General features: G+C 42.1%; 1 protein-coding gene across 7 annotated transcripts in view; it reads left to right on the top strand.

Moving 5' to 3' along the window:
- Nucleotides 1–13,510, top strand: part of Cux1 (cut like homeobox 1) — a 325,002-nt gene that overhangs the window by 207,025 nt on the left and 104,467 nt on the right. For all 7 annotated transcript variants that reach the window (XM_087903516.1, XM_087903517.1, XM_087903522.1 and 4 more), the window contains one exon: nucleotides 825–891. In XM_087903516.1, coding sequence (XP_087759642.1) covers nucleotides 825–891 — 67 coding nt within the window. The remainder of the gene's footprint in view (nucleotides 1–824; nucleotides 892–13,510) is intronic.

The following is a 13,510-nucleotide window of genomic DNA, read 5'->3' on the forward strand; positions in this document are numbered from 1 at the left end:
CACACAGGGATATGAGCACACATACACTAAACCTTTTGAAGTCTTATATAGGAAATACATAAGCTAGTAGCAGAGCTGTTTATAGTCATGGTTGGTTACCATATGCATGCTTTTACTCAGCTGGTAGCATGCCAGAGTTACTGTAGGCTCACAAATCATGTGTTGCACTAAGACGATAAGGCACCTAGATGATAGGAACTTTCCACCTCCAATATAATTATATGTGACCTTCATCATATACTTGGTCTGTGATTAACAGAATATGCAACTGTATTTGCAGTTGGTATAGAAATGAGTTTTGATGATAAAAGCCATTTAAAAGCTGAAAGTCTGCAGCAAACTGGACGGTGGTTCTCTGTTGAAGGAGGTACTTCAAAGAGATAAGGCGAGGTGAGGGGAAGTTTTCTTCTCCATCCTTTATATGTTTCTCATCTTCGTGTACTTTTCCCTTTTTACTTTAAGCAGTTGGTATTCTAGCTGGCTTAATGGCACAATCCTGTAATCTCATCACTGGAGAATTGTACCTAGGGAGATCCAGAATTTGAAACCCCATCTTTGAAAGCAGCCTAAAGAGGTGGGGATATAGCTCCATCAGTAGAGTGCTTGTCCAGTACTCAAAAATCCTCGGATTTGATCCCAAGCATGAAGGAAAACAGGCTCATATCTGTAATCTCAGAGCTGAGTAGGTAGAGGCAGGTGGGTCAGACGGTCAGTGTTGTCTTTGGCTGTATAATGAGCTCAAGGATAGCCTGGGTTACATAGACCCTGTCTGAAAACAGACAAGATTGGTATCTTTTATCATAGTTTCTGTCCTTGCCTTTTAGCCCTGGAAAAAACTCGAACAGAATTATTTGACCTGAAAACCAAATATGATGAAGAAACTACTGCAAAGTAAGTGTCTGTATGATATCATCCTCTGTTTTTTGTTTTATTTTTGTTTTTCTGTTTTTCGCATTTGGTCAAGATGACTGTGCTATTGCTAATCCACAGAAGATGGGCTTAGAAGATATTCAACCTCCTGTCATGCTGTCAAGATATAATGTCAGTCTAGTAAATCCCTTGTATCATACCCATCCCGCTGAAACTTCTGTTCCTGGTCACAAAGAAGTCTAGACTTGGCGCACTCATGTGTGCGTGTGTGTCTGTGTAAATGAGTGTACATACCACAGTGCACATGTAGAGTCTGAGGACCCCTTTAAGGCAGGGTTTTTTGTTTCTGCCTGTTTTATACTCTGGGCTAGCCTATCTGTACGTCTCTAGATTGACCCTCCTGTCTCAACCTCTTGTCTCACTGTAGGAGTGCTAGAATTACAGATGTGTACCACATCTGACTTTATTTTTTTATTTTATGGGTTTGGGTGTTTTGCCTGTCTGGTCTTGGTCTGTATGTCTTGTGTATTGTGTGTGTGCAGTACCTGCATGAACCAAAAGAGGGCATCAGATCCTCTGAAGTTGCAGTTACAGGTGATTCTGAGCATGTGGGGGCTAGGAATTGAACCTGGGGTTTTTCCATTTGTATGCTAAAGGTGAAACTCCCATTATCATACTTACACAGCAAGCATTTTTACCTGCTTAGCCATGTCCAGCCCATATGTTTTACTTTTTGCTACACTGGGAAAGGGTGAACTTTCAAGCAATGTGATTGGTGGGATACTTCTGTGGAAATACAGTCTGGAGAAATTATGTCACCTTTTTCTGCGACAGAGTACCTTAGGAAGAATAAGCACAGCCAATAAAGGTAGTTTGTCACTGAGTCTTACAGCTTTGTACAGAGCTCCCCGTGTAGGGACACTCGGGGATGAGACGGAGCCAATGATGCTTCCTGTTTACTTGACCATTGTCAAGATGACATCAGACATTACAGTAACCTGTGACAGGAACATTTACCACCAGACCCCTCCTTGTAAATGAGCAGAAAGGAGGAACTGATATTGTCCTAAGTTGTGAGTCAGCCACAAGTCTGATAGCTATGGCTAATGTTCAGACAAGCTGTGTAAGGCTGAAGTTTTCATGGCTTTTTCCCATTAGAGAAGGCTCTTCTGATCTTCCACAAAAACATACATGTATTCACCAGCAGTGCTGCCTCCGGCCACTGGGAACACAGGTCCTTGGTTTGTTAATATGTTGCTCCAATAGGTATCAGTAGAGTCAATCTGAGTTGCTCCCACCTTATTGTAGTGAGAGACAGGACTTACACCCCAGCAAGCCTTGTCCTTTTCATGTGACATATGTGTTCATGTACTTGAATTGTGTGCCTGTGGAAGCCAGACATTGGGTATTTTCCTCAATCACTTGCTACTTATTTTTTTATTTATTTTATTGTTTTATGTATATGAATGTTTTGCCTGCATTTATGTCTGTACCATGTATATGCCTGATGCTCTCAGAGGTTAGAAGATAACAACAGAGTCTCTGGAATTGGAATTATCAAGTAGTTATGAGCCACCATATGGGTGTTGTGTGTTTGTCTAACTCAGGTCCTCTGGAAGAGCAACCAGTACTGTTAACCACTGAGTCATCTCAGCTCTCCTCCTTATTTTTTGTTTTAAGCAGGGTGTCTCAATAAACTTGGAGTTCACACAGGGACTAGACTGTTGGCCAGTGAGCACTAGGGATAGGTAGTCCTCAGGAGTGGGAGTACCAACATGTGTCACCACACTTAGGTTTGTACATGGGTCCTAGGGCTCTGAGCTTAGACCCTCATTCTTACACAGCAAACCATCATCTCCCTAGCCTCAGGGCCATCTCTTGACCCTCTACTCTCCTTTGTTTGGTAGTCCAGACCTTAAGGCCCAGTTAGTTCCCAACCTTGCAATCAAACTTCACTAGATCACGTAGAACTTATTCACAGAGACCCAGATGCCCTCATAAGTCTCCCTAGCTTATAGCATAGCTAAACCTCATAGAAACCTTTAGACCATCACTCTCCTCCCTCCATGCTCTACAGTTAGGCTTGAAAAGTACACATGAGCTCAGTCTAAGGGAGTAATGGTTAAATTTCCTTGTAAAATTCTGTGACTTTGGCTTACCTCCTTCCATCCCAAAGACAGAACCATCTAAGAGCAGCTGCCATCAGCCAACTGAGGACACACATGCTACTCCCACCCTTTGAAAGCTCATAGACTTCCTTACCTGCAACACATTCCCACAGCAGAAACCACACCAACCGCCATGATAAAACTCCTGGACCCTGTCCCCTTTTCTGTCAGTGTTTTATCTTCATGTAATGTGATCATTTCTGCTTGGATTTTATCCTACTAAACTGATCATTTTTCTCAGTAACTGAATATTTTTGTTTTCTTTTGTTTTTGTTTTTTTGAGACTAACTCTCTACATAACCCTGGCTGCCCTGATGTGCAGACAGCATGTTAATCAGTGTGTGGCTCCTCATTCCACTTGACATCACTGTCTTGATTGACCTAACTCCTAGTGAGTTTGGAAATATAGTTGTTTATATCACTATTTATTATTGCTAAACTGTACTACTTTCTTGTATGTACTTGTTTTCTTGTCTGTGTTTCTATGTGTATATGCAGCAGCATACCTTTAGAGGTCAGAGGACAACCTTGGGTGTTCATAATTATGGATTTAGCAGTCTTTTCTTTTGAGAGTTTTTGATGTTCATATGTTATGAGCATGCATGTATATGTGTACATATGTACATATGTCCACCTGGATGTGAAAGTCAGAGGTTGATGTCAGGTGTTTTCTTCAACAGTTCTCCACCTTAGAAATTTTGAGACAGGGTCTCACTTGAACCCAGAGCTCACTGATGCAACAGCCTGCTTTAAGGATATCATGCCTTTGCCTCCCTAGTGCTAGATTCAGGCAGCCTACCAAGCCAATCCAGGATTCAGATGAGTCCTAGGGCTCTCAACCACAGTTGTCCTGCTTGCATGACAAGTGCTTTACCCACTGAGACACATTCCTAGTCCTCCTTTGTTCTTTTTTGAGAGGGGGTTTCACTGCACTACTTTGGCTGATCTGAAACTTCAAGGTTCAAGAGATCTTCCTTCATGAGCTTCTGCAATAGCTGGGGGCTATAGGTGTGCTACTGTACCTGGCAAGGATGTGGGACTCAATGAGTGATTTCTAAGTATAAGAAGTCTGTGAAAGAACAAGGCCACACTGGAAGACCTGGTCTCTTGGAAGACCTGCCACAGTCCTAAAAATTGTGCCCACAGTATAGTGGATTGATGGATGTGGAAAGGTAGTCCAACTAGACTGGACTGAAATTTTATTTCTCTGATTAGAAAAAGAAAGGACTGAGTGGGGCTAGGCAGGTGACTCAGGCTGGGAAGTGCTTGTCATGAATGCATGAAGACCTAAATTTGATCTCCAGCACCCGGATAAGAACTGGGCTTGGTAAAGTTCACTTGAAATCCTAGCACTGGGGACGTAAAGACAGGCAGATCCCTGGGGCTCCCTGAACAGCAGCTTATATTAACTGACCTCAGGACCCAGTCAGAGTCTGGGTCTCTGAAAAAAAAAAAAAGAAGAAGAAGAAAAGATGGATGGCTCCCAAGGAACAGCACAGAAGGTGACCTCTCTGGCATCCACATTCATGTGCACATGTACACACACCATCTTTGGTGTGTTTTGATGGTTTTAAACATCTTTTTGAAAGAAAAAAAAAGAATGCTTCAACGCATGCTGACAAAGAACCTAGGAAAGGGAGGTAGGGACAGAGAAAAGGCTTTGAGGAAAGACTGCTCTGGAAGCGATTGCTCTGTTTCCTGTACACACTGGGACCTCCAGGGCCTCTTGTCTCTTGGACAAGGGGCATAAGAGCAGCTGCATCACTGAATAGCTATGGAGAGCGATGAAGTGTGTACAGAGGCAACATTGCAAGGCCTGGGGTGCTCACAGCTGAGTTGCATGTATGCTTCTTGGAGAGCGTTAGTCTGAAATGTGTCAGTCATTCAGACCATTGACCTTCCCTCTCCCCCATTTAGAAAGAAATCGCAGGGACTGGGGATGTAACTCAGCTGATAGGGTGCTTGCCTATCATCCTCAAGGCCTTGGGGTCGATCTTCAATACTACAAGAACCAGGTGTGGTGGCACATGCCTCTAATCGCGGCACTTGGGAGGTGGAAGCCAAGAAGATGAGGAGTTAAAGGTCAGCTTCAGCTATACTGTTAGAGGCCAATTTGGGCTATACAAGACATGTGGGGGGATGTAGGTCAAAGGCAACAAGGCCACTTGAAGCCTTCCACCCCCAACCCTAACTGCTGCTTTTGCAGTCATTTCAGCTGTACGTCAGCTGGGACTGCTCTGCTGGCTGTGATAGGGACAGTGGCAGTAAAGTTTTCCATGTGTAGGCTTGAAGCAAAATGTAATTAGCCTTTATGCACAGAACAAGGCCCCATTGATGAGTACAGCTGGTCTTTGTTTGGTCCCATCGCTGAGAGTGGGAGGTAAAGTGTTCTTCTTCATGTTTATTAATGCAAGATTCCGTAGACAAATGGCAAGCACAGTTTAATATTTGTTGGAACACGGCGGGGGGGGAGGGGCTTGCCAAACAGTTGTTGTGTGAGCGGATTGCAGGCCCTCACATTATAACCATTGCTAGGTTAAATAAATGGATTATTTCTGCTTTTTTTTTTTTTAATGTAACTCCTCCTCAAATGATCAGCCCTGGGTCCCATTCTCCCCACAACAAATGCATATGTAGCACCTTAAGGACCTTAAAGTTGCATCTTATAAAGTCTGTCAGTGTGGATTTTACCATTCTCGCTGTTTCCTGGGACTGCCTTCAGCAAGCAGTGGCTGCCACCCTTAAAGGGGCCTTGAACAGCTCATATACTGCCCATTTTCCTCCGCTTCTGTTTTATAATCTTTCACTTCCCCTTGAGTTTAAGACACCATATAATGAGTGCAAGAATTCCCATTTGTATTTTTTGTTGTTGTTGTTCTTGTTATTTTTCTTTTTTTTTCCATTTGTATTTTTTTAACCTTTTTGGGGGGGAATGTGTACCCTGTATTATGGTGCACATGTAGAGGTCAGAAGACAACTTGTAGGAGCCAGTTCTCTCCTACCATGTGGAGTCTGGTGATGGATCTTGGGTCATGAGGCTTGGCAGAAAAGCACTTTTACCCGCCGAGCCCTCTATCCAGCCTCAGACGTCTTATTTCAGTTTTCCCTCTGCAGCGGGCCTGGGTGAACAAGGAGAGTCCTGGAACACCTTTCAGACCTAAGGTTAAAGACAGGGGATGTGGCTCAGTTGTATAGTCCTTGCCTAGCTAGCATGTGTGAAGCCCTGGGCTTAACCACCAACACTCAAGAGGTAAAGACAAAAAGATCAAAGTTAAAATTTGTCCTGAGCTACATAGCAACTTTGAGGCCAGCTTGGGCTACATAAAATCCAGTCTCAGAAAACTTTAAAAAAAAATCAATCTTTTGACAGATGGGTATAGTTTAATAATAGAGTGCATGCCCAATATGTTCAAGCTCTGGGTTCAATTCCCTCTCATACTGGGCACAGAAGAGGGAGAGGAACAAACATACTCTTTCTACAGCTAATATTACTCTGTTACTCCCAAATTTTCCTTAAGCTTCTTCATGTTGTATTCCTCTCCTCTGCTTATTTTCAAGAAAAGACATTATATATGCAAATACCTCCATAGCACATTACAAAAGCAACATTGATGAAGAAATACTTGGATTCAATTCGAAGTATGTTCTTTGTACTGTGTGTGACTAGTGAATATCATATCCATTGCTCTGGGAAGACAAGACTACTCTTAGTCAGTTCAGCTGATTGCTCAGAGAACCCAAACTCTGATTTGCAGGCATGGGGACCTCTGTGCTCCAACAGAGGACAAGGACGCAGAAACTGAAAGAGGAAGCCAGAGGTTCCCAGTATGACTATCCAATGGGAAGTATGACTAGCATGCTGGTGAGCAGAGGTGGCAGCAGCTCGTGGACAGGTTTCTGGACTATTACACAGTGGATTTTCAAATGTCATCACACTTGCTGTTTGTGGCAGTCATTAAGAAAGCCCTTACTATGTTAACTGCATGAATGAGGCATGGCAGGCAAGCACCCAGTCAGACACCTGCCCCTTCCATTCGGCTTGAAGTGAAGTGCTGTTTTGCACAGGATCTCATAGTTCTTTGGGGGCATGAATGTGCTTAGAATCTCGCAGTGAGAGGATTGGGGCATGACTCAGCGAGAGTGATTGTCTAGCACGTACAAGGCCTTGGTTTCGTCCTCAGCAAAGGGAATAAATGTCCCTTTCTGAGGCTGCCTCTATAATGGCCTTGTTAACCTGTGTGAGGGGGCTAATGGTGACAGCAGATTTCTGTGTCTTCCTGGCAAAGCCTATTGTTTATGATTTTGCCATCCTTTTCTTTATAATTCTACATGAATTACTCTGGAAATTAGGCTGGGCCAGACCATCTGACCAAGACTATATGCCCAAGAATCACATGGCCATTATGATCTGTCTGTCATGTTACATAAATGTCACATCCTTTGACTCTTTTTATTTTTTTTTCTTGTGTGGTGTTCTTCCTGCACATATGTCTGTGTACCACATGCATGCCTGGTATCCAAGGAGGCCAGTAAGAGACATCAAATCCTCTACAACTAGAGTTAAAAACAGTTGTGTGTATACTGGGAACCAAGCCTGGGTCATCTGGAAGAGCAACCAGTGCTTTTAACTCCTGAACTGCCACACCTCCCTTTTATTTATCAGTGGTGCTTAGAAACAGGGCTAGCCTGAAACTCACTGTGTAGACCAGGTCTTGGACTCACAAAGATCCATCAACCTCTGCCTCTGCTTCCTAAATGCTGGGATTAAAGGCATAACATGTACTGCACATCCAGCTTTTAGGGGGTGGGAGTATTTCATTCTGTATCTCTGGCTGACCCTGAATTCTGTGACCATGATCCTACACACACACACACACACACACACACACACACACACACACACACCAGTAAATTTGGGAAGACCAAAGGGAGGTGTCCTGAAACCTCGGTGGCATTCTTTCCCCATCACTTTCAGAATGTAATTGTTTTCCATCTTTCTAATGAATCATCAGTATCCAGGGTGAGTTGCTGTAAATATCCTGGTTGGATTAATTTTCCTAAAAACAGAGAAGCAAATCCTGTGTGATTTTAAGGGTATGGACTTGAATAATTTAGTCAGATCTAGACTTTCCCCCAATGTCTTATTTCTATTTCCAGAGGCATTCGTACATTTGGTAGAATTTCTGGCGTTTTCCATCCTTGTGTAAGGTTTCTGCTTCATATCTAAAACTCAGTGTTGGGTGAGTTTCCAAGGCTTTTCTGTTTCAGTCTCCTTGGGTGGGACTAGAACGAAGAGGTTGGCTTCCTGTGTCCAAACCCAGAAGACTTTGTGTGTCCATGTATGTACAAGCCTGTGTCTGTGTGCACAGATGCACATATGAGTGCATGTAGAGGTTAGAAAACAACCTTGTCTGCCTGTCCTCGGATGCAGCCCCTCCCCCTTGTTTTCCTGGAACTCACCAAGTAAGCTGGACTGTCTGGCCAGCAAGCCTATGGGATCAGCCTCTGTCTGCCTCCCACTGCTTGGGAATACAAGTGTGTACCACAATGTCCAGATTTTTCTTATGGGTTCTGGGTGTTGAACTCAGCCCTCATATTTGAACAGCAAGCTCTTTACCAACCAAGCCATCTCCCCAGCCCTTGAATTCTACATTTTGAAATTTGAACTAGTTGCCATTTAGGTGCTGGTACTATGAGGTCCAAAAGTTTCAAGTTCAAACCATCCCAGAGATGTTGACACCTTAATAAACAAATTAACTGTGGAAACTAGGTGGTGCACACCTTTAAGAGGCCAATGGGTCTCCGTGAGTTCAAGGCCAGCTTGGTCTACACTGTGAGTTCTAGAATAGCCAGGGCTACTTAAAGAGACCCTGTCTCTAAAGCCATTTACTTCATTAAAGATTGATGTGGGAAGGCCTAACCTACTGTGAATAGTGTCACCCCTGGGCAGGTAGTTGTCAAAGAAAGCAGGCTAAGCAAGCCAGTAAGCAGTATTCCTCAGTGGTTTCTGCTTCAGTTCCTGTCCTGGCTTCCATCATAATGGGCTATAAACTGTGAGAGATGAAATAAACCCTTTCTTCACCAGCTTTCTCTTGGTCATGGTATTTATCACAGTAACAGAGTTGCAAAATTAATACAGTCAGTATCCATGGTGACTATAGTTTAGTGTCAAAATGTCACATTTGTGTAGGACTCATGTTTTGAAGTGTGAACAATTCATTCAGTGTGAGGGACCTCCTACCTTACCTTGACTCTGACTCTGCAGTGGCAGAAATATGTGTGAAAGGTCCAGCAGCATCCAGGCAAGCTTCAAAGGCGTCTGTCTTGGAGAACTCAGGGATTCTAGGCTGGTTTCATCAAATCAAGAGAGAGACTTAACAGTTGGCTACCCAGGGGCCCTCATTCTAAGATAGCTTGTAAGAAACTTTGTAGGCACATGCATATGTGTTTATACATGTGGAGATAAAGGACTACCCCAGTTGTTCCTCGGGTACCACCCACATTGGTTTTTGAGATAGGGTCACCCCAGTGGCCTAGAATCCACCTGTCTTCATCTCTCCAGCACTCAACGTGCCACTAAACCCAGGTCCTTGTGCTTGGGCCATCTCCGACTCTCACTTAAACTTTTAGGAAGCAGAATAAAATGTTTTCTGTAGGAAAGCCAGGGCAGAGCCAGATAATTGAGCTCATTGTTTTCCTTCACGGCTTGTTTGCCCTTTCATTCTCTTCCTAAGGTGCTGGATGTTGAGGAATGTCTCCATTTGCCAGAAAGACAGTGGGGTGTCTCATATTTCCCCTGCCAGACCACTAGTTCTGAAGCGAGCCTGCAGAATGAATTTTTAATGCTGAACGTTATGGCATCGCTCTTGCAGCCAGCCACATTGCTCTCCTGAGCCTACAGATTTAATGCTCGAATGAGCAAAGTGAGGACTTGGGGGCACTCAACACAGTGAGAATTAACCCCCCAACAACCATGCTGGTGCCCTCTTATCTCCAGAAAGCTAACCCTAAGGAGTCGGAAGAGAAAATTAAAACTCTATAGTGTTTGGAATGTTCTCCAAACAGCCTGGAGCACAAAGCAGGGCATGGTCTCAGAATTTCATCAGATAGTGTGTGTGTTTTTACCTTTTCACTTTTTTTTTTCCACCGTGGCTGTACTTACTTGGATCTATTTCTGTGATCTTCCCACCCTTAAAAAAACTTTACGATCTGCAAGGCTTACAGAATACACATAAGACTGGAGACTCTCCAGTTTCTATGAAAAGTCCAAATGGAATCAGAAGTCCAGAGCTGGTCGCTAACAATGGAAAAGGGACCATTCGTATTCAGTGGCTAATTCTGGTTTGGACCATATGGTTGATTGTTATTTTTCCCCTCAGGAGGTTTCTATATTTTTGAAGTTTTCAAAATTAAGAATAAGTTGTATATAAAAATTGTTCAAGCTTAAATAAATTGGAGAAGGGTGGAATCTTCAAGCAGTAGAACAAATGGCTGAGTATGTAGATAATAAGCTAGGGCTGTGTTCTATGCCAATTAAAGCCTAGGTGTCTTAAATATATACATGTAAAAGAAATCATGAAAGCACTAAGAGAGATTTTAGGTGAGGATTTATATAATAAGGGAGTGGAAGAGACCTTTTTTTTAAAGCTTGATGCCAAAAGTAGAAAACCTATGGGATATTCAAAGATTTCTGGAGGTGGATGGTGGACAAGATGGGTACAAGAGTGACGTAAGGATAGATAAAACATCTACAATGTGTAAGTAGAAAAATGGTTAATATCTGTTTCTTACAAAGCCATAACAAAATATTAGAGTTCAGTAGAGTGGATGTATAGATGAGAGGAAGAGATACTGGACTGATGGATGAGTGGGTAGAAGGCATGAATGCATGAAATGAATGGGTAGATAGACTATTTATTTATAGGATAAACTATTTACAATTTATAAGACAGATAAAGGGTTAGCATATATTTCTTACAAAACAATAACAAAAATCTATAGGTGAATAAACTGGATAGATTAAATGAGGTGATGGATGGGTAGATGTAAATGGCAAATAGGTGAATGGTGGAAAAAGCGAATATATGCATCAATGCACAAATAAATTGATGGATGAAAGATAAATGGATGGAAAAAATTGTAAGACATATACAATGTATATTTCTTACAACGCAATAGCAAAATGTATAATACCCAGAAGAGAAAGCTTTTTCTGTTCTCTCCTAGGTAGATATTTGTACCACAGGCATTTCAAACTGCCTTTCATAACTTTCCTCTTCAGTGCAGGCTGCTGTCCCTCTGTTTGTGTTTTGTGTCACCTTCCACTAGAGATCATTGTTTTTTCCTTCATTCCAGAAACCTCGGGTCCTTCTTGACTCTCTGCTGCCCTCCTGTCTAAATCGACATCAGTCCCTCTTCCACAACTGTCTTCTTTTCTTATTTCTTAGCTCTACCGTTACCACCATAATCTGAGCTTTTTCCTCACTCAGCATCGTTTCTATATCTTATCAACTTGTCTCTCTGGTGCCATTTTCTCCCTGGATGAATCTACCTTCCCAGGATCTGCTAAAAGTGTCCAAAATATAATAATCCTGTGCTGAGCTGCCCTGGTTAAGATCCTCCCTTGCTTGCTTTCCTGCCTCCAAGGACAAGACCCAGATCACAATGCAGTTGCCTTAACAGCTCCATCCCATGCCAAAACCAGCGCCACCCCCCCCCCCAAGTTCGCCGCCCACCAGCCCCCTCCCCCCCAGAAGCCGTGCTCTTCCACACCTCTAACTCTTAGCTCTGGCTATGCTCAGGGCCATCTCCCTACTCACTGAGCATAGGGTCTGTGAAGAGAATTCAGGGAGATTTGAATCTAGACCCAGAAATAGTACATCTTGATTGTCAATGTGTGGTAGGGCGATTTTCTCTCATTTATAAAGGTAGTAAACAAACCAGGCTAATTCCAGATGTGGAGCCTTGTCTGTTGTCAATAATGCTGTTTTCTCATCCCATTCAGTTATATCACAGACACTTCCAGTGCTCAGCACAATACTGATCAGTAACTAGTAGTGTTGTTTGTCATCCCACTAAAGGACACCTTGATATAGCACAAATTTGTGTTTCTTTTAACATTCTATTAACTGTTCTTAGAAGTAATTGTTGCTTTTAGTAAATGCATATATTTAAAATATTTTAGGACTGAGGCTGTAGCTCAGTGGGTAGAGTGTATACCTATCATATACGGAGATCCCTTGGTTCAACTTCCACTATTATATAAATTGGACATGTAGTGCATGCATTTAATCCTAGCACTCAGATTTTTAGATCATCTTTGTCTCCATAACAAGTTAGCCTAGCCTACATGAGATCTTATCTTTAAATTAATTTTTAAGAATTCTGTTTGAATGAGATGTGGCATTGCAATTGTGAGGTCAAGGCCTATAGTTTCAGATATGTAGCACCAAATCCAACTCACCATATTGGAACCCAAATTTGTCTAATATTTTGCATGGTGCAAATCAGACATAAAAAATTACTCATACCAGGCAGTGGTGGCACATGCCTTTAATCTGCTTGGGAGGCAGAGGCAGGTGAATCCCTGAGTTCAAGGCCAGCCTGGTCTACAAAGTGGGTTCCAGGACAGCCATGGCTGTTATACAGAGAAACCCTGTCTTGAAAAAAAGAGGGCAGTGGGAGAAGGATAATTACATGTCTTTGACTTCTGCCAATAGTTTCACTCTATCTGCCTAAATCTTTATCCTGATAAGTGGCATACAATCTGTATACTGTATATATATATCTGTATACTGTCTTACTGTTTCCATTGGTTTTTTGTTTTTTATGCCTTCATTGTTTGCTCACTTAATTTTTACAGAATGCCTCTTATTTATAAAGTTTTATTCTTATTTATTCATTATAAAGTTTATCATTCTTATCAAGTTTTATAAATTAACCCAGGCAATAAATTTACCCTTATTTAATACACATGCAAATATATAATGTCGTTATTCTTTCTCTGTACTAACATTTTGTAATTTGATTTTTATAGGTCTAATATATGCCCCATTGTTATAATTCCCCCATAATTATATCCCTATTTTAGATCATTTATTATAGTTTCCAGATATTTACAATTGGCATATGGGAATTAATTTTCTTGTCTTTACCCAAAAATAAATAAATAAATGAAGTTTGTTGGCCTCATCTCTAACTACCCATTTGCTAAACTGAATTGTTTGGCAACCATATTACATATATGTAGTGACTTTTTCAAACATTTTGTGACAACAGGAACAGGCAATGTTTAGAAACAGGTTCTCATGTAGCCCAGGCTGCTCTCTCACTTGCAGTGTAGCTGAGAATGACCTTGATGTCTGACTCCTAATAACTTCCTGATATATTTCAGAAAGAATTTACCATATCAACTCAGTACCTGAGTGTTCAGATCATTTCTTACTGAGGTTCACCTTAGTGAGCCCATCTGA

This window comes from Myodes glareolus, chromosome 2 (assembly GCF_982192425.1).
Source record: "Myodes glareolus chromosome 2, mMyoGla1.1, whole genome shotgun sequence".
NCBI classification, from domain to species: Eukaryota; Metazoa; Chordata; class Mammalia; order Rodentia; family Cricetidae; genus Myodes; species Myodes glareolus.